Source organism: Trypanosoma theileri (assembly GCF_002087225.1).
Source record: "Trypanosoma theileri isolate Edinburgh chromosome Unknown TM35_Tth_16_V1, whole genome shotgun sequence".
NCBI classification, from domain to species: Eukaryota; Euglenozoa; class Kinetoplastea; order Trypanosomatida; family Trypanosomatidae; genus Trypanosoma; species Trypanosoma theileri.
The window spans coordinates 64,227-82,866 of NW_021639858.1; the positions used below are offsets into that span (position 1 = coordinate 64,227).

Here is an 18,640-nt window from a genome sequence, read left to right on the forward strand (position 1 = left end):
TCGCCACCGGGTTGAGCACATATAATAGTGTAGTTTGGATCCAATATACTACAACTTTGAATGCCTTCAATGGGAGTATCAGCTATGGTATCATTATAACATACTGATTTCCCTATAAACGTTTGCGTTGCCATAGATTGCAAGAAATCCGTTGAGTTATAATAGTTAACTTGGGGATGGAGTCCACCACCAATAATCTTCCACAGAATAAAGGTGCCAACAATGAATAGAACTGGAACAACAAATTCAGAAATTGTTCCACAAGGACGACGAAGTTTGAGCAGTAAGACGCGTTGAAGAGTCGCACTCAGTTGTTGGAGGCAACTAGGATTTCTCTCGGTACGTGTAGCATACATATCGGCTAATAGGGCGGTGATGTCTTCCTTGTTTGGGGGAGGAATTTCGTCTGTACTTCCCTCTCGAGGTCCGTTTGTAGAGGAGGAACTGACAAGATCTACCCTTGGCTGCACCTCCTGCGGTGCAGTGTCCCCGCTTCGGGAGTCACTTGTATTCATCTCCACTTCTTCCACAAAAACACTCTGCGCTTGACTGATGCCGGACGGCACATGACGATGGGACCCGCCGTCTCCACGGGGTCCAATGAAGGGAGACACGGCCCCGTCCTCGTCGTTGTGGGTACACACATTACTGCTTACAAATGGATTGGTGTTCATATATAAATATATCTCCTCTTTTTGGATTTTACCTCTTTCTCGTGAAAACCACACACACTTTGAGAATGTATGCTTTTGTGGATTGGTCGTATGCGTGCGCACACGTCGGTTGTTTGACAGCAAAAAAAATTATTGCTCAGTTCACCAAGGGTATATTATTTTTCTGTTCTTGTTGTTGAGGTTGTTGTTTCTTTTTTTCTTGTTTTGCGAGTAGGGAGTGTATGCCTATTAATGAAAGACTATGATGATAATGCGTCGTTTGTCCAGCCCAGAGGAAAAAAAGAAAAAAAAAAAAAAACAATTAAAGAACTCACTTGCGAGCATCATTCGGCATTGTCACAGGCGGAGCCCCCCGGCACTTTTCTCTACACAGAAGCTGTGAGGGATCAGCACAGTACAATCCGTCTCGTTCGCGTCGCAGGTACTCTAACCGGTTTTGTCGAACACTCCCCGATCGCTTCTGGGTTGCGTCTTCCTGTGCAACATCGTCAACAACACGCTCGAGTCCCTGCAACACTTCGGCCGTCATAATGTGGTAGTTGTTTCGTTCCATCCACGCAAGAAACTGCCATACAGCGGCATGCGTGGTGAGTGGTGGCTGGGACACTTGTTTCTGCTGATCCATTGTGACACCAGTAGTAGCAGAAGCGGCAATACTCGGAACTGTTGATGCTGCTCGTAGAAGGACAACAAGTAGTGTGTGCACTGACTCAGGAGCTGCTTGATACCCCTCGTCCACGGCTGTTTGCACGACGCCAACTGCACGCTGAAGGCGCTTGGCCGGTGTGCTGCCGGTGTGTTTAAAGCGACCACCGGCTGTGAGCGCCTTACTGTTACAGTCATCATCATACTGTGTCTGATGCACACTTCGCACCACTGCTCGTATGTGGTGTTCGCGCCATGTGTTGAGGCGAATCGCTGCAGAAAGCATATCCTTCCACTCCTGTTCGTCAGGAGTAGTGATGAGCGCTCGCAAAAATCGTCTCGTAGCTGCCTGTTGAGATGCCTCGTCTTCGCTGTATGGGCGATGCACACTGACAGCCATCTCCTCGTCCATATCCAGCATATCAGGCAAAACCACTGTGGGCGGCGGTGTGCTCCGGCACCAACGGACGGTGTCATCATGCACGCCGCCGCCCCGCCGCAGACACGGCAGTCGGGCACCAACAGAACAAAGCGTTAACCGGAGAAAGGAACGCATTCTGCAGCTAGAGAAATACACGCTATCCACAACAACAGAAAAACAACGAAATAAAGTAAAAAGAGATAGTAGGAAAAAAAAAAAAACATAGACACCAAACATATTAGTGGTCCAAACCATCAACAATCCAAAAACAAAGGGAACGCCAATAAACCGCTAGAACAAGTACAAAATACCATAAATACCACCAGACATACACAATTCAAAAAACAGACAAAAACAAATCAAAATAAGAAACACAAACAACTAAAACAGAAAAATAAACAGACGGCAAAAAAAGCACCGTAATAGAAGAAACAAAAGTTGTTCACATACATATCAAGAACTCCAACTCACCCAAAAACGCACAACAATATGCACACAAAAGATAAAAAAAAAAAAAAAATACCATCTTAGGCAGCAGAAAGCGAATTCCCAAAAACCACAGTACTGCCTTCGACAAAAAGAAAATCAACATAAAACAATAGAATAACAAGAATAAAAAATATATATACACTATATTCTAACAAATACGAGTTCCTCTTCATCCAAAACACAAGTCCATCACTTAAACAGCACCATCACTGATTCGAAGAAATACCTGCTCAATCGATGTTTGCGAAACACAGTAATCCGTAATACCAAGGGTGTCCTTGAACTGCTGAAGAATACGGAATGTATTTGCAAGTGATGTGTCGTGGGGAAGCGCGTACACAAATCGCTGTCCTTTGTACTCATTTAAAGTCGCGCCGGGAAACATCTGACTCACAAAACTCTCAACATGGTCATACCAATCAGCATTCGCAATGCATATATGCATCTCATAACCACTACCGTACTTATTTTTGAGATGCGTCTTGTCGCCGATGCAGCGCAACTTGCCGTCGACCATGATGGCTACTACATCCCCCAGTGCCTCCACCTCCTCGAGGTGATGTGTTGTCAGCACGACGGAGCAGTTGTCGGCGATCCTCTTGATCATCGTCCACAGACCGCNCACACACACACACGCACACACCACAATTGGGGAGACATATAACAAGTAGACATAATAAGACACACCATAAAATGAAGTATCACGGCACATATATCTATATTGTAGATACTCTTGCATTCACGCCCACCACACTGGACGCAGTGACATGAGTGAAAACACAAACGGAAAAAAAAAAAATGAACGCTCCTTCTGGCACATAACACAAGGAAAAACAAAACATACTCAATAGGGAGGATGCATTAAAACAAAAAGGAAGGTAAAGAAAAAAATACATTATTATCAATTCATTTATTGAAAATGTTAAGATGCCAATTAAAGAAAAAAAAACATTACCACATAGAAACACACACACGTGGGCACGTCTCCTGTAGAGAATAGAATAGAGGGATCGATCTTACAAAAACTCAAATTGAAAGAAAAAACAAGCTTGTAGAGAATTTCAATACTATCATTTTCTTTTACTACACTCAATATATTACTTTGGATCGCTTGATCCTCACTTTACAGAAACAATTCTACCATAATAATCCACATCAACATAATAACGGGTCAAGTACGAAGGGTTGCAGCAGATAAAAGAGTATCAATGACATGGGACGTGCGTCTACTGCTGAGGCACTTTGCCGCAGCTTTTTTTACACATAAATTAACAAAAACATGAGCACCGCCTCTTTCCCCTTTGTGCCCTCTCAGCCTCCAAACGAACGTCCTCTTCTTCACGTGCGCGTTCAGCCTCCTCGCTGATTCGAAGAAATACCTGCTCAATCGATGTTTGCGAAACGTGATAATCCGTCAAGCCAAGTCCAAGGTGGTGTTTCTCCAACAACTCAAACGCCAGAGACAATTTTGTTGTCCGCGGCAGGGCAAACGTCATGCGGTTCGAGCGGCGCTCCTCGAGTCGTGTGCCGGGGAAACTCTCGTAGAAGAACGCCTCCACCGCGGCCACTGCTGGCTCGTCATCGCGGCCGAGACGCACCGTCACCTCAAACCCACTACCGTACTTATTTTTGAGATGCGTCTTGTCGCCGATGCAGCGCAACTTGCCGTCGACCATGATGGCTACTACATCCCCCAGTGCCTCCACCTCCTCGAGGTGATGTGTTGTCAGCACGACGGAGCAGTTGTCGGCGATCCTCTTGATCATCGTCCACAGACCGCGCCGCGCAACGGGATCCATGCCAGCTGACGGCTCGTCGAGGAATACAACACGCGGCCCACCCACAAGCGCAATCGCCACGCTCAACTTGCGGCGATTCCCTCCACTCAGTTCGTGCGCCAGCGTGCGGCGGTATCTGGCGATGTCACACATTAGAAGCAAGGACTCAATAACATTACTCCTCTCGTTCTCCATGACACAACGGAGGCCGCAGTACAGACGAAGATGTTCCTCCACAGTCAAATAATCAAGAGTCCCATCGAACTGCGGGCAGTAGCCAATGCACTCCAACGTTTTTGCTCCAGCATCCACGACGTCGTAGCCGCATACAGAGGCGGTTCCGCCAGTTGGCAAAAGCTGCTGGCAAAGTATTGAGATGGTCGTTGTCTTACCAGCACCATTGGTGCCTAGAAAGGCAAAAACTTCACCAGGCATTATGCTGAATGTAATACCTCGCACCACCAGTTTAGAATTTCCGTATTTTTTCTGTAAATTCAACACCGTCACCACACCATCATCTATACTGTGTTGTGCGGCGTTGTACACTGCATCTCGCTCGTCCTCAACGTCAGAGTCTCCCTGCGAAAAATCCCCATCGTCGAGCTCCGCATGTCGGTGATACCACAAGCGACCCCACCATAACCGCCTCCCGGGGTGATCAATCAAAAGTACCAGCAACACAAACACAGGGAATTCAATTCCAAGGAACAGAATAGGGTATCCTGTGACGGTGAGAGCGAACGCCGAATTCACAGTACCTGAGGCCTTCTTGTTGCCAAATGTCCCAAGGTTGATAATACCCTCACCAATGCAGTACGTCGGGATCAGACGGAAGGGCCAACGAAGGTTATCAGAGGTGGTGGCTGTTCTCTCAATAAGTGAGAGGATATACACCACCATAACTAACAGAAATTCCGTCACAAAACCCACAGCCATCACGACCGTCTGCGCCGTCGAGTGCTCACTGAAAAGAAAACTGATGGCGTAGCCGGCAACGGTGCTTGTTAGACCATACACAAGAAAAAGAGTTAAAAGAGGTCCAACAGTGTCACTCCCAATATACTCCTTGCGCTGGAATATCACGAACAGCAGAATGATGCAAATTACCGACACAATGTACGCCAAGACATCAAAAAGAAAATTTGTAAGCCAGTAAGTGTAGAAACGCAGTCCAACAACCTTCTGTAGATGAAGAGCGCCGCACTCTCGTTCCTTCACTATCCATGCGACTGGGTTCGAGGGCAGAAAAGTGAACGGAATCATGATTATCGCGCCTATCAAAATAATTTCAAGCGCATCTGATGCCTCGACACTAGAAGGCATAGTACCCACATACCAAGAAACGTTGGCTGAACGGCCCGCAATGTATTCAAACAAAAGTTGGTAAAATGCGGCCATGCTTATACCAACTTGGTGATTAACTGAGGTGTTGTACAGCATGATGACAGGATTCGTTGTGCCTGTTTTCTGGTACAGATCACGGTCAATGCAAGAAATACTAGCATAGCGCGGCAGGCCGTGCCCAAACCACGTATCAGCACCATAGTCACCAAGATATTTTGCATTCTTCAAATGCGTTTCGTTGATTATCACATGTGGCAAACTTGGATCATTTCCCCAAAACTGATTGCATTGGGCTGTGTCTATTAGGGTCTCCCCCGGGTACATACCAAATGACAACTCCAGCAGGTCCACGTGGTTTGCTTTAACAAGACCAAACAACATGGCCACAAGCGTACACACAACAGGACACACGAGTTGAAAGCACTGCATGCGTCGGTCTCGTAGAGCAATACACACTCGCTTCATCATCATCACGAGAAACTGTGATGAAAACAAAGAACTGCTTCTTCCACAGTTCCACAGAAAGGAAAAATCATTATTGGACAATGGCATCTCCGTCGGAGGTTGTGAAACACGAAGAAAAACCTCTTCAAGAGTCGTCGCAGAAAGGGAGTAACCAAGCACACCCAGATCATGCTTTTCCTCAATTAAGTCGAGCAGCACGGGAACATTAGGGGCCTCTTGCTGAGGTAATCGGTACGTCAGTTCACATCCGGTATTCCCAAGTAGTTCCGCCCCATTAATGCAATTATACACAACTGCGTCAATTTCTTCAACGTCAGCATCCGGCCGTACTGATATGGCCATACTATAACCCAACCCAAGCCTTGACTTCAAAAACATGCTGCTACCTGAGCACTGTAGACGACCCTCATTCATGATGCCGATACGATCACCCAACAGATCTGCTTCGTCCATGTAGTGTGTAGTCAGCAGAATCGTGTGGGATGCCGCCATCCGCTTCAGCAACTCCCACGTATGACGACGGGCACCCACATCCATGCCAGAAGTCGGCTCGTCAAGAAATACAAGGGGGCTCTCACCCACGAACGCAATGCCCACGGACAGCTTACGCTTCTGCCCACCAGAGAGGGCGGATGATCGACAATTCATCTTCTCATAGAGATCCGTCTCGCTTAGCATGCGTTGAACAGCCTTCTCCAGTCTGGCACCCTTTAACCCCTTGATCCTCCCAAAGAACTCCAGGTGCTCACGGCATGTCAACTCCGGCCACAAGATATTATGCTGTGGGCAAAATCCAAGCTGCTGGCGCACCTTCGACAGCTGGTGTCGCACAGAGAGTCCGTACACATAGCAATCACCACCGTCGGCCTTTACCATTCCAGTCATCATATTAATTGTGGTGGACTTGCCGGCGCCGTTATGACCCAACAGCACAGAGATCTCACTTGTTTTTATGTTCCAGTACAAGTTGTCCACGGCAACAAACTTTTTCCCGCCACGCTTAAATACCTTTCGAAGTCCACAGAGCTGAACGGCGTTTTCCTGTTCATTGTCAGAGTCCTCGAAAACTCCGTCTTCAGCACATCCATCGGGACCACCCTCCCCATGTTCTTTACCTCTACCAAGTAACCAGCGGATCGGGTCAATGATAAAGAAAAATGGGTGCTTTGGCGTGCCCCAGTCCTTCGGAAATACCGCGTCAAAGTACAACATTAGGAGAGTATACAGGAAAAAATCGACGATCAACATTAGGATCATCAGAGCCATCGTTGGCTGGTACGCGTCACTTGATATGTCGTTGGCCCCGAAACCGCGCGACACCTCTCCCAACATGAGATGCTTCAGCAAAGTAACAAATGCTGACGGTGAAAACAAAGCAAATACAATCACCGCCGCATTGCCTGATTTTGGCACCAGAAGGTTCGGTACAGTAAAAATAAAGTATACCATGGGTGCAAGCAGTGACGCGAGTCGGGCCTTGCTAAAGAAAGTTGACAGCAGACCAGAAAATGGGATAGTTGTCAGTGTGAATACAATGAAAACCATGAAAATGACAAATGCATCGCTTTGCGTCATGTATGTACACTTTAGCAGGATGGTGGCAAGCGTGCACACAACAAAATCGACTGCTATGGGTCTTACAAACCATGACGCATACAATACGGAGTCTCTCATCCCCATAATCAACATGGCCTCACGGACGCGCATTTCCTTCTCCAGTAAAATCACCTTTGTCCGGTAAGTCACACTGTAGAGGAACGCCAGAGCAATTATAAGGGGTAATATCGCGTGAGCGTAAATCAACAAGGGTATCCGACGATATTCCACAAAGGCCTGCGCAGCCACGTACATTGTAGTTTTAACTTTTGCAGTGGGATAGAAGTAATTGATGTGATACTCCGATATCAGACTCTGCAGTGTCAAATACCCTGATGCAATGTACAACTCCGCCTTATCAAACTGGAAACCACCTGGATACGTATCTGCTGGTATCTCCTCCAGTTTTGGCAACGCACTGTAGTTAAGGTAAATCCTGGCGTCGAGGTGAGTGGCATCGAATCTTGATATGTGGACAATACCCCAGTTCAGCGTGTTTCCCCGGACCAGAGCCTCGGCCTCAGCCAATGTTCCGAAAACACCACCCTCTACTGTATGGAAATATAGGGAATTCGATCTCAAATGACTCACTATTCCATTCACAATCGCAGCATCACCAACAAAATACAAGGTTCCAGAACACAAGATCGCAGACGCCCGCGTATTGGGAATCAAACCGGAGGACATCACACTTCTGTTGTTTGACTTGCGTGCAAGCCACTGGTACATGATGAGCCCATCAAGCGTTGGGATGGGTACAATACGACCGATGAGGGAATTCAGGAAAAAACCGACAAGTCCTTTGGCACCCCCAGCGACCTTGTGAACACACAGCCCTTTGTACGGCAGTGAACTCTCATCACCCTCACAGTCATACATGGAAAGATCCAAACATGTGGCAATCCCTGGTATCCCACCCGCATCCTTGGAGCACACATAATTCTTGTACACACTCCCATCGATTGCCATCGGAAGATTATCATAGTCCACATAGTTCTGAAAATCAAAGTGTTCAGTACCCCACACGGCCCACAAGATGACAGTGATCACGATGAAGAGAAGCGGAACAAAAATCTCAAGAAGCAGATAAAACTTATTTCGCAGACCCTGCAGACCCAAACGCCAAAAAACAGCCAGAAACTGATCAACGAATGTTACCTCCTGCAGGTCGTACGTGTGGAAATCACTACGCGGCATACTCCGCTTACTACNTTGTTGTTGTTGTTGCTTGTTGGTGCTTTTTTTGTGTTTTTTTTTTTGTGTATTTTATATTAGAAGCCCACTTGTCCACAGTTACACGTGAAGCTGAGGACAATAACGCAACGCAGAAGGTATTCTTTTTATTCTGCTTTGCTTTCCTTTTTTTTCGATTTGATTTTCCTCTTTTCTTGATTGTGCTTGTTAGTTTGTTTTTCTCTTTCTTTCCCACTTTATTCCGTTCTGCTTCCTTTCCCTACCAATTCCCTTCTCTTCCCACTGCACTACCCATCATCACTTCCAAGATGCACCAGTCAGCAGAGGAAGAACACACTTGTCCCCGAGATTGGTATACCTGTATTGTTATTGCTATCGTGTCTTGTTTGTCACATTCACAGGTTTAAATTACAAGAGCATATGCACACACAAATAACAACTTACATGACGTGTGTACATAGTTGCAGAGACCCATAGTGCTTCTTCACGCAAAACACCTTATTTCCCTTCAAACCTACATAACCCCACGCATATTATATATATATATATATACATGAATAGGTTCATAGTTCTTCCCCCTCATGACACAAACATCTTCTTCTTTCCTTCTCTCCATTTCTTTCATTATCTTTCTCTTTCTCTGTCACTCTCACTAACTCACTCATTTTTTGACAATCTCTGCCCAACATGGTTATAGAAACAGACTGTGAATGACACAAAAACAAACAGCAAAAAAAGCACCAAAAAAATCAAAAATAACACAAACAGCTGTCGTAAAAACCACAATTGAAGGCGTACAAATGTCAAAGCATGGAGTATGAGAAAAAAAAAAACGCACAGAAAGAAACATGTGGCCCAGAAGGGAAGTTGAGAAATGAATAAAAGGAGAACGGAAGAGATAATAAAGCATATATATATATATATATATACAGAACATGTGCGGCGGTGTTGCGTTTAGTGTCTGTATATCCTCTGCAGGAGGACCATGTCTGCAGCAGAAAAAAAAAAAACAGTGAAGAGAATTAATTGAAGAAAGAAGGAAAGAAAATGATTACCGTGTCACTGTTGTTGTGTTTCTTTGCTCAAAAAGAAAATGAAGGGACACATCAACATAAAAAAAAAAAACAGAACAACAGTGGCAGTAGCAAAAAAAAAAGTAGACTCACACGAAAACAAAAAAAAAAAGAGAAGGTGCAGAATAAACAAATGAAAAAATGAAAGAACGAAAGAGAAGGGAATGAAAGGGGAAAAAAGAAGAAAACTAAATAAAAGACTTAATAAAAAGAAAAAAAAAAACACCAAATAAAAAAGTAGAAAACAAAAAAAAAAACTAAAATAGTCTCAAAAAAGAGACAAAAAAAGAGCTCAATAGAGGCAGAAACAGATAAAGCAAAAAAAAAAGAAAAGAAAAAAAAAATATTAAGTGTAACGTGTGATGCGTCTCCCCCACCTGGCTGTTCGTCCGATCATTCTTGCTTTCAAGACCCTCAGCTTCTTTTTCCGGCCGATGAAGCACCAGCGGTAGTTCTTGTTCTGTTTTTTTCTTTTTGTTTTTTTGCTGGTCCTACTGTTACTACCACTTCTTTATAGGGGTAACTAGGCAAAAAGAAAAATCCACACACACACACACGTAGTTAACACTTATGATTTTTTTTTTTCCTTCTGAGTCTGGCTGTTCTTGTTTTTCCTCCATTCTGCTTATTTTATTCTTTTTCCCCTTTTCCAGCCCTCCCTTCAGAACAGCGGATACAATGGCAAAGAAGAAGACATAATCATGCAAAAATAAAAAAAAATGAGAAAAGGGGGAAAAAGAACATTAGCAGAACCGAAGCCCCGGAACTACAGTTGTTCATTTATCATTTTTTCTTTTTTTTTATTGTCCCTAATTATGTGTCTGTCTGCGTCACTTTGTCCTCCCATAATAGTACTTCTCTCTGTGCCGCATAGATCACCTCCATTTTTGTCTTTTTCCTTTTATCTCATCACACCCTAATATGATTATTTCGCTGCTCCCTTTAGTCCTTTACCGTATTTTTTCTTTTTCTTTTTTTTTTTTTCTCCTTTACCAAAAGAAAGATCTCTTATTTTTTCCTTTATTAGTACTTTTACAGATGCACACAAAACCATATCTCACTTTTTTTTTGTTTATTTTTCTTATAAAAATATCTATCACAATCGCCTCGGAAATGTCCATATTTTTCTCTTACTTTACTTTCCTTTGACTCTTGTGTATTTTTTTTTTTTTTTCTCCCCTCACTCTCCTCCCCTTTTCACTCTCTTAGAACTTTTTTTTTTCCTTTTAACACTTCCCAACACAGAATCTACCCCTCCCCCACCCCACCGATATATATCATATAATATAAAGGATATATATACATATATATATATATATATATATATAAATATATATGAGGAGTGAGAAGGAAAAAAAAGGAGGGGAAGGAGGGGGTGGTGGGGAAGGGGGGGGGGAACATATGCGCACAAAGAAAAACGTATATACAATTATATATTATATATTATATATGTATAAATGTATATATGCTCTTCTTCGCGCTTCCTACGCTTCTTCACACCATCTGTTTTCTTCACGTATTTTTTCTTCCTCCTCTGCTGTGAAGTCACTCTCAATGTTGAAGAGTGCGCGTATTTGCTCTGCCGACTTCCCACGGATCATGCTGGCGACACACGCGCAAGTAAGATCCAGCAGATCTTTTACGTTGAGAAAGTTCGCAGCCATGATGACGTCAATAAGCACCTCGTGCTGCTTCTCGTCGTGGTCTTTCACCAGGTGCGTGTATAAAAACGTGTTGTCCCACTGCGAGATGATCGTGTCTATTTTTGACTTCAGCGGCTTGTCGATGGGATCGGCTCGGTTCTTGTGATGGTGCTCCATGTACTCAATAACCAGACTGAGTGTGTGACCCGACACGTTTGGGATCGGGATGATCGCCTCTGTGCCTTCCTGGTCGTCCAGCATGTCTTTCAACAGGCCAGACATCATGGCCACCTCACGCGTCACCTTAAACTCACGCGGTGGTTGATCATTACTCTGCAGTACACAATACTTTGAGAAGTCAACATCGTGTGAGGTGATTTCCTCGGGCATTCTTTCTGCACAGACCGCTTGCCTTTTCAGTGAATTTTTTTGTGAGTGTATGTGTAATCTTGTATGCTCTTAGCACAGCGGCTTGTTAATTCTTTCCTCTGAGAGTGTACCCGGTTTAGCGTCGTCCCTTTATATCGTTTTTTTTTTTTTTTTTCTCTTTCACTTCTTCACTTAGTGACCTTTTTAGCTTTTTTTCTCAGTTGTTCTTGCTTTTTTTTTTCTTTGTTTGAACGGCTCTACTTCCCCCTGAGCCACTAACCCCTACTCTTAAGCAGAGAAAATGCAAGAAATAAATAAATAGTTAGAGCAAACAATGCCGTGGGGCAAAGTTAGGCTGACAAAACCCAAGAAAAAAAAAAAAAAAAGAACGAAAGAAAAGAAGGAGGTGTGTCTTCCTGCAGGTAAGTACGTAGGTACAGAGAGTAATCCTTTATGTTGTCCTTATTGTAAATATTGCTTGCCAAATCAAATACTATATATATATATTTACAGAGTGATTTCGTTCGCGCGCCCATTTCTTCAATTATTCCGTAGTTCTTGTTTTGTGACCATTCAATATACGATTATGACTGTCCATCGAAAAAAAAAAAAACCCACTTTTCTGCTAAAATAGAACCCTTCATACAATAAAGGTATGGCTGTCACACATGCAGAGAACAAGAAAATCCAAAGAAATTATACACAGCTGTGTGCACATCAATACCGACGCCAAGCAGGTTTCCATAAAGCAAGAAAACTGTGTCTGAGAAACATAAAAAAAAAAAGTACAAATTAAAAAAAAAAAAAAACAAGAAAAAAAAAACTGCCACGCTATACAAACGAATGAAGAATAATAAAACTTTGTAACCATCACAATATTCTTATTTTGACTTTGGTGGACCAAGAGAACCCTCATCACTGGGCTGTAGTGTCTCTCTCTGGTAGGTACGCAACAACGCCTTACTCTTGACACCAATACACTCTTTGCATTTGTAGCCATTTTTCCGACGCACCATTTCACGATCAAATCGACCACACACAACGCAGTAAATTTGTGGCGTGTTTGTCTGCATCTGTGTTTGATGACTCTGCAGAAGTTCTGTGTCCACTTTTACCGCCTCACTCGCCTCTTCATGCCGTGTGCGACGCATAATAACATCGGTGTCCGTGAAATTCATATCACGATTACGTTCTTCTCTATCGCTGTCATCATCAAAGTGCAGCAGACCGTCCGCCCGCACGCCGTAGTCTGTTGCGATCGCATGATGGACGAGTTCCCCCACTGTTGGGTCCCGGCCATACACCACCATCGCCTCGTCCATCTCACCAAATCCACCACCAACAGCAGAACCAGGCGTCGGAGATGCTGAAATGGCATTACCTTTCGCTTTATTACTATTGGTTTGATCCATGTCATCAGGATTATCATATTCGGTATTTTCCTGATCCACAAGTTTACCTCGGCGATAAAAAATAGTGGCTAGAGTATCTTCAATAACGTCATTAATACTTAAGGCTGCGTCAATATTACTTCGAATATTACGGTTGCTTTCGTCTTTAATGTACATGGGTACAGCAGCCATCTCTTCATCTAATTTTTTACGCCCAAAGGCCGCACGGTGCATAAGTGCGACAGGAAGAATTTCAAAACACATAAGAAGATCTTGAATAGCTGCAGCGACACGCTCCTGTTCATGTTCTGTCTTACCTGTATAAAGTAAGTTTGCCTTTACGAGCAAACTCACCATAACACTTTGCCAAAAACTAAAGAAAATAATTGTTTTAATACACAAAAACTTAAGAAAAGGTTTTGCGTAGTGTAACTCCTTCTCAAGTTCAACCTCAAATAGAACGAGGTAATATAACGACATTGTAAGACTGAAGTTAATAATGATTGCCACATAAGTGTATGCATTGTTTAGTGAGAAGTCACCTTCATTGTAAACGCCGATAGGATGGAGCACCATAGCGAGAAAGGAGCATAACGGTTTTATCAGAGCACATTGCAACACCCAACGTTTACATCGAAGATAGAACGCGGTGTCAAGTGGATACATTGGCAAAAAACAAACAGGAAATAGATGTACGCCTTTATAACGTTTTGCCTTTAGTGAGCGCAACAATTGTCCCTCACCACCACAGTACTTTAAAAGTAGGATAAAGAACATATATAGGACGAAACTCTCGTATGTGTCTCGTATAGTCTCGAGAAAGAAACGCATATTTACAAGGACAAGTGACAAAAGTGAAAAAATTCCATATATGGGAATCATTGCAATGATACGAATTATAATGATCTGCATTTGTGGGTAGTCAAATCGAGCCAAGTGTTCACGCGTGTCGGCAAATGACAAAATACAAGCAATCACTACAAAAACACCTGCTGCATATGTGACGCTGGGGTTTAACGTCCATGTCATGTCAAGACTCATAATGGGAACTGACGATCCATCGTCAGTGCCGTTTACTTCATGCTCCACCATAGACTCGTAGAGAACACGTAGAGAAATAATACTAATTGGTAGGCTTTCTTCTTTCCTTACTTTCACTCTCAGAAAGATTATGTTAGCACACACGCACACACCACAGCAGACGAATACAGGAAGAAACAGAGAGAAATAAATAAAGAAAAAAATCCTTGTTTCCTTTCCTCTATTCTTATCTCTTTGTTTTCTTTTTTTTTTTTTGTTTCTCATTGCCAAACGTCACCCACCCATAACAGAAAAAAAAAAAAAAGAGGACAAGGAAAAGAAAAAAAACAAAAAGAAGCATATATATGTATACGAGGCACCAAGAGAAAATCACGGTTAGTCGACATGGCGGTAGAGAATTACATTCTCTCATATAATCAGTAGAAACAAAAAAGAAAGAAAATAAAATAAAGAATGATAAAAAAACAAAAACAATTTAAAAAATGCAGGGAAATTCATGACCTAATAGAAAAATCCAAGAACCTTTCCACCAGTGTTGCGGCTCCTGGCCTCCTCGTGGTCCATGATGCCAAGGGATGTTGTAAGCACCACAAAGCCAAACTGACGGCTGGGAAGAATGTTCTTCACCCACTTCTCAAAGTCACGGGCCGTGCAGTCAAAGCGTGGGCAGATGGCGCCGCACTTGTTGAGACGACCATTGAGGTTCACCACAATCTTGCCGGCACGGTGGTCATCAATGATCTCAAACTCACCAATATAGCCGTGCTTCTGCATCACCTGCAGGAACTTCACAACGACCTTGGAGGAAGGGCGGATAAGCACCTGGCGCTTGCCACGGCGCTCAGCGCTCGCAATGCTGCGGAGCGCGTTAGCCAGAACGCTCATCATGGTCATCTTTGGGTTCGCTTGGTTCCCTTATTTTTCTTTTTTTTTTGTGTGTGTATGTATGGGTATACATATGTGTATGAAAGAGAGAAAGTAAGTACAAGTTGGTAAGAGAAATGGAAAATAAGAAAAAAATTTCAACAGGTTAGAATAGAAAGATTAATTTGAAAAAAAAAAAACATATTAATAAGCAAAACCAAAAAAAAGAAGAACTACAAGATGATATTCCCTGTTTTAGGTCTTTTCTTTTTCTCGTTTTTCCTTCTATATAACACATCATTCTTCAATCATGTCTTAAAGTCACCCACTCCCACTCCCACTCCCATAAATCTCTCTCTCTCTCTCTCTCTCTCTCTATATATATATATATATATATATATATATATATATGGAGATTATTACTCGCCTTTTATTTTTTTTCTTTTTCTTCGTTAGTGTCGTCTACATTAACTGCGTGGGTGTCGCTGCTTTGCCCGACGCTGTGGATTGGGCCGTGGCATCAACTGCAAGTGATGACCCTCTGCCAGAGCATCCAAGCCGTGCACAACATGCGGTGTCGGCACCCTTGTGGTTGTCTCGTGTTGGCGCCGGAGAAATTCCACCTTTGCCCCGCGCAGCACCTCCATTGTGTGCCGCCCCGCCCATACAAACCACATGGAGCGAAAGTGCGAGTGCTCGTTACCCACACCTTTGGGATGTTTAAAGTCATACCGGACACGTGGCACCAGATAGAACGGTTCCGTACCTATTGGAAGCACAACACTCGTGTTATTGCTATTGTTCTTGCCACTGCTGCTGGTATTACCACTACTTCCATCTCCATGAGATCCCCCTTCCTCTTTTTTCTTCTCATGATCGCCTTGATGATTATCATTGTCATTCTCTTCTTCCTCATCGGTGGCCACCATTTTGAGAAATGGTGGTGGTTGTAACACGGCGGCCGGAATAGTTGGTCGGGTGCGCCGCGGTGCATTTATGTCGCCCTTTCCTGTTGGCGGTGCTGCCGTGAAGTGACGCCGTACTGCCGTCTTGTACCATTCCTTTGTGGCTGTGTAATCAGGCACTAAGAAGGCAAAGGGTTTTTTCGCCCCCACCAGGTAGCTGAACATACGTTCAATGTGATCACCGCTAAAGGGAGGATTTGTTATCAGCATATCGTACTCATGCGGCACCTTATCATCTTCAATGTCCTTGTAAAAATCACGGTTCTCGTGAATCACACGCTGAACACCGAGTGTATTCCAGTGCTGTACCACTGTACCTGCACAATAGTACGGATCGTACACAATAAAGTTCTCCGGTGCTGACGGACGCACAAGTTGACGTAGTTGTTGTACAACTACCATGATATCCTGCAGCGCCATCACGGACGTCTCAAAGTGATCGTTAAAATCCGCACGGAATGGGTGCCAGAGGCTTCCCGACGGTGATGTGTCCTCCTCCGTCCGGCCCCGCTTCATCCCACCCTTCTAACCACACACACACACAGAGAGATAATGTATATATATATATATATATATATATATATATATATATATATATATAATATACAATAGAGAGAAAAACAAAACAAAACAAAAAAAAAGAGAAAAGGAAATCAATTAAATCACAAAATCATCCTAAATGCATGCATCAAGATATGGATGCTCTTACTACGGGTTTGAGGAGATGTACGATACAGGTACATATTACCCCTACACCACACCTCATCTCTCCTTCTCTCTCTCCTTTTCTTTTTTTTTTTTGTTTTTCTATTTGTGTCGCATTCTCTGACGCAAATTATGCAGAGACACAGAAAAACACTCACACTTACAACCAATCTTCCTCTTCTTCAAACTTTTCCCTCTCTCCTTAGCCTTTCCTCTTCGACCTGATTAGGTCATCGTTATCTTCAAATACAACCTCATCATAGTCATCAACCTTATCAAATTTCTTTTTCTTTTGCTCATCACGCAACATCTGTCGTTCCTTCTCACGTCGTGATTGTTCTTCCTTTGAGGCGAAAAGACGCTCCATGATTGATGGACCCCTTACCTCTGTAATAATTTGTGATTTAGCCGCCTGTGGTGGGTCTGGGAATTGAAAAAAGTCACGGAATGGTTGCCACCGGAGCAACAATGGCTGCAAGAGACCCGCTGTTGATAAACCAATCCAGTAAGCGAACATAGCTGAAGGTTGTGAGGCAAACGCGTAGACTCCAACTAGAGACCCCAAACGTACTGCCCAACGAATATAAATACCGCTAGAACTGCGTCCACCCCGCTGCATCATTTGGTTTAATTCAAAATTCATTAAAAACATTCCGGCACAAATAAGTGGTAATCCATACGTTGGGTCTGGCATAGTTAAATCTTTAACCCATAGAAAAGGTGCCATTTCCAGGTCAGTTTCATACACTGCAAGACGACGAATGGAAAAGAAGGCAGACATTGTTATGGGTGTAGTAATAGCCGTTAAAAAACTCTTCCATTGTGCACAACCATGTTTCTTCATTAATGCGTACTTCATTCGATTATATCCATCTTTAATTACTCGCTTCTCAGCGCTACTGAGTGTACGATCATTTTTAGCACGACTTTGACTATTAGTAATTTCAGAAATTTGAGGACCAATATGACCCATCCTCAGGGCGTTACGGTGACTGTAAAGAGATGGAATAAGTGTAAAGAGACGCATAACGACACCATAGAAAAAAAAGACATGTCCCCAAGTTCCAAAGTCAAACCCGAAGAGACCATCATGCCGCAGACTACGCATGATATCCATTTGCTTCTCCACTGGCTGCATGAAACTTACTATCCAATCCCAGAAGTCTTCAAGTTTCTCAAAGACACTTCTTTCTGGACGAATAAAATCATCTACTTCTAATGGCTGCTGTGCAAATACTTCTGGCAGCTCCTCTTCGATATTTTGATGTGACTCCCGTCCTGCAATAGCGCCACTTCCCCACTTTGCCGGATTCCAGCTGATGCTGCGTGCACTTGTCAGTGTCACTATACCTGCAGTACGCAAAGAAGCAGCAGATGCGACAGTGGCACCACAGAATGGTGTAACCCGCCGCATAGACGTCCTAAGAAGGACTAACCGGACTGACATCTTTAAGAAAGAACAAGGGAGAAAAAAAAAAAAAAGAAAGAAAAAAAAAAAAACAATAATAATTTATGTTAAAAAATTACAAACGTATACATATATAATAATATTATATTCTTTTAACTTGGAATACCAAGAACAACTTGTCCATGTAGACCATGGATTTTTTTTTTCCGTTATACACGCCTTCCTTTGAGTAACAGAAAGGTACCTTAGAAACACAAACACACACACGAAATAAAATAGGCGCTTAATAAGTGAAAAAAAAATCAAAAGGAGGGGAATGTAATATGGGCAAAAGTAATAAAAGGAAAAAATATTTCCTTTACTTTAACTCTAAAATTCCCTCCTTGACTTTTCTCATTTCTTCTGTTTTTTTTTTTTNAAAAAAAAAAAAATGAACGCTCCTTCTGGCACATAACACAAGGAAAAACAAAACACACCCAATGGGGAGGATGCATTAAAACAAAAAGGAAGGTAAAGAAAAAAATACATTATTATCAATACTTTATTGAAAAAGTTAAGCTGCCTATTAAAGAAAA

General features: G+C 43.1%; 9 protein-coding genes across 9 annotated transcripts; all 9 read right to left on the bottom strand.

The window, feature by feature from the left end:
* Nucleotides 1–2: 2 nt before the first annotated feature.
* Nucleotides 3–674, bottom strand: TM35_000161200 (putative ATP-binding cassette protein subfamily A,member 8; the record flags this gene model as incomplete). Its single annotated transcript, XM_029025992.1, has 1 exon — nucleotides 3–674. A coding segment is annotated over one exon (672 nt), but the record flags the coding sequence as incomplete, so codon positions are not given.
* Nucleotides 675–984: 310 nt separating this feature from the next.
* On the bottom strand, nucleotides 985–1,875 carry TM35_000161210 (heat shock protein-like protein; the record flags this gene model as incomplete). Its single annotated transcript, XM_029025993.1, has 1 exon — nucleotides 985–1,875. One exon carries the CDS (start codon nucleotides 1,873–1,875, stop codon nucleotides 985–987), a length of 891 nt encoding a protein of 296 aa, XP_028882549.1.
* A 547-nt stretch (nucleotides 1,876–2,422) lies between these two features.
* Nucleotides 2,423–2,836, bottom strand: TM35_000161220 (putative ATP-binding cassette transporter ABCA1; the record flags this gene model as incomplete). The annotated part of the gene is made up of 1 exon (XM_029025994.1): nucleotides 2,423–2,836. The coding sequence occupies one exon, from the start codon at nucleotides 2,834–2,836 to the stop codon at nucleotides 2,423–2,425; it is 414 nt and encodes a 137-aa protein (XP_028882550.1).
* Nucleotides 2,837–3,497: 661 nt separating this feature from the next.
* TM35_000161230 (ATP-binding cassette transporter ABCA1) lies at nucleotides 3,498–8,609 on the bottom strand (the record flags this gene model as incomplete). Its single annotated transcript, XM_029025995.1, has 1 exon — nucleotides 3,498–8,609. One exon carries the CDS (start codon nucleotides 8,607–8,609, stop codon nucleotides 3,498–3,500), a length of 5,112 nt encoding a protein of 1,703 aa, XP_028882551.1.
* A 2,554-nt stretch (nucleotides 8,610–11,163) lies between these two features.
* Nucleotides 11,164–11,712, bottom strand: TM35_000161240 (S-phase kinase-associated protein; the record flags this gene model as incomplete). Its single annotated transcript, XM_029025996.1, has 1 exon — nucleotides 11,164–11,712. One exon carries the CDS (start codon nucleotides 11,710–11,712, stop codon nucleotides 11,164–11,166), a length of 549 nt encoding a protein of 182 aa, XP_028882552.1.
* An 860-nt stretch (nucleotides 11,713–12,572) lies between these two features.
* Nucleotides 12,573–14,174, bottom strand: TM35_000161250 (transmembrane protein 184C; the record flags this gene model as incomplete). Its single annotated transcript, XM_029025997.1, has 1 exon — nucleotides 12,573–14,174. The coding sequence occupies one exon, from the start codon at nucleotides 14,172–14,174 to the stop codon at nucleotides 12,573–12,575; it is 1,602 nt and encodes a 533-aa protein (XP_028882553.1).
* Nucleotides 14,175–14,624: 450 nt separating this feature from the next.
* On the bottom strand, nucleotides 14,625–15,017 carry TM35_000161260 (40S ribosomal protein S15a; the record flags this gene model as incomplete). Its single annotated transcript, XM_029025998.1, has 1 exon — nucleotides 14,625–15,017. The coding sequence occupies one exon, from the start codon at nucleotides 15,015–15,017 to the stop codon at nucleotides 14,625–14,627; it is 393 nt and encodes a 130-aa protein (XP_028882554.1).
* Nucleotides 15,018–15,454: 437 nt separating this feature from the next.
* On the bottom strand, nucleotides 15,455–16,468 carry TM35_000161270 (uncharacterized protein; the record flags this gene model as incomplete). The annotated part of the gene is made up of 1 exon (XM_029025999.1): nucleotides 15,455–16,468. The coding sequence occupies one exon, from the start codon at nucleotides 16,466–16,468 to the stop codon at nucleotides 15,455–15,457; it is 1,014 nt and encodes a 337-aa protein (XP_028882555.1).
* A 391-nt stretch (nucleotides 16,469–16,859) lies between these two features.
* Nucleotides 16,860–18,071, bottom strand: TM35_000161280 (preprotein translocase subunit YidC; the record flags this gene model as incomplete). The annotated part of the gene is made up of 1 exon (XM_029026000.1): nucleotides 16,860–18,071. The coding sequence occupies one exon, from the start codon at nucleotides 18,069–18,071 to the stop codon at nucleotides 16,860–16,862; it is 1,212 nt and encodes a 403-aa protein (XP_028882556.1).
* Nucleotides 18,072–18,640: the final 569 nt, after the last annotated feature.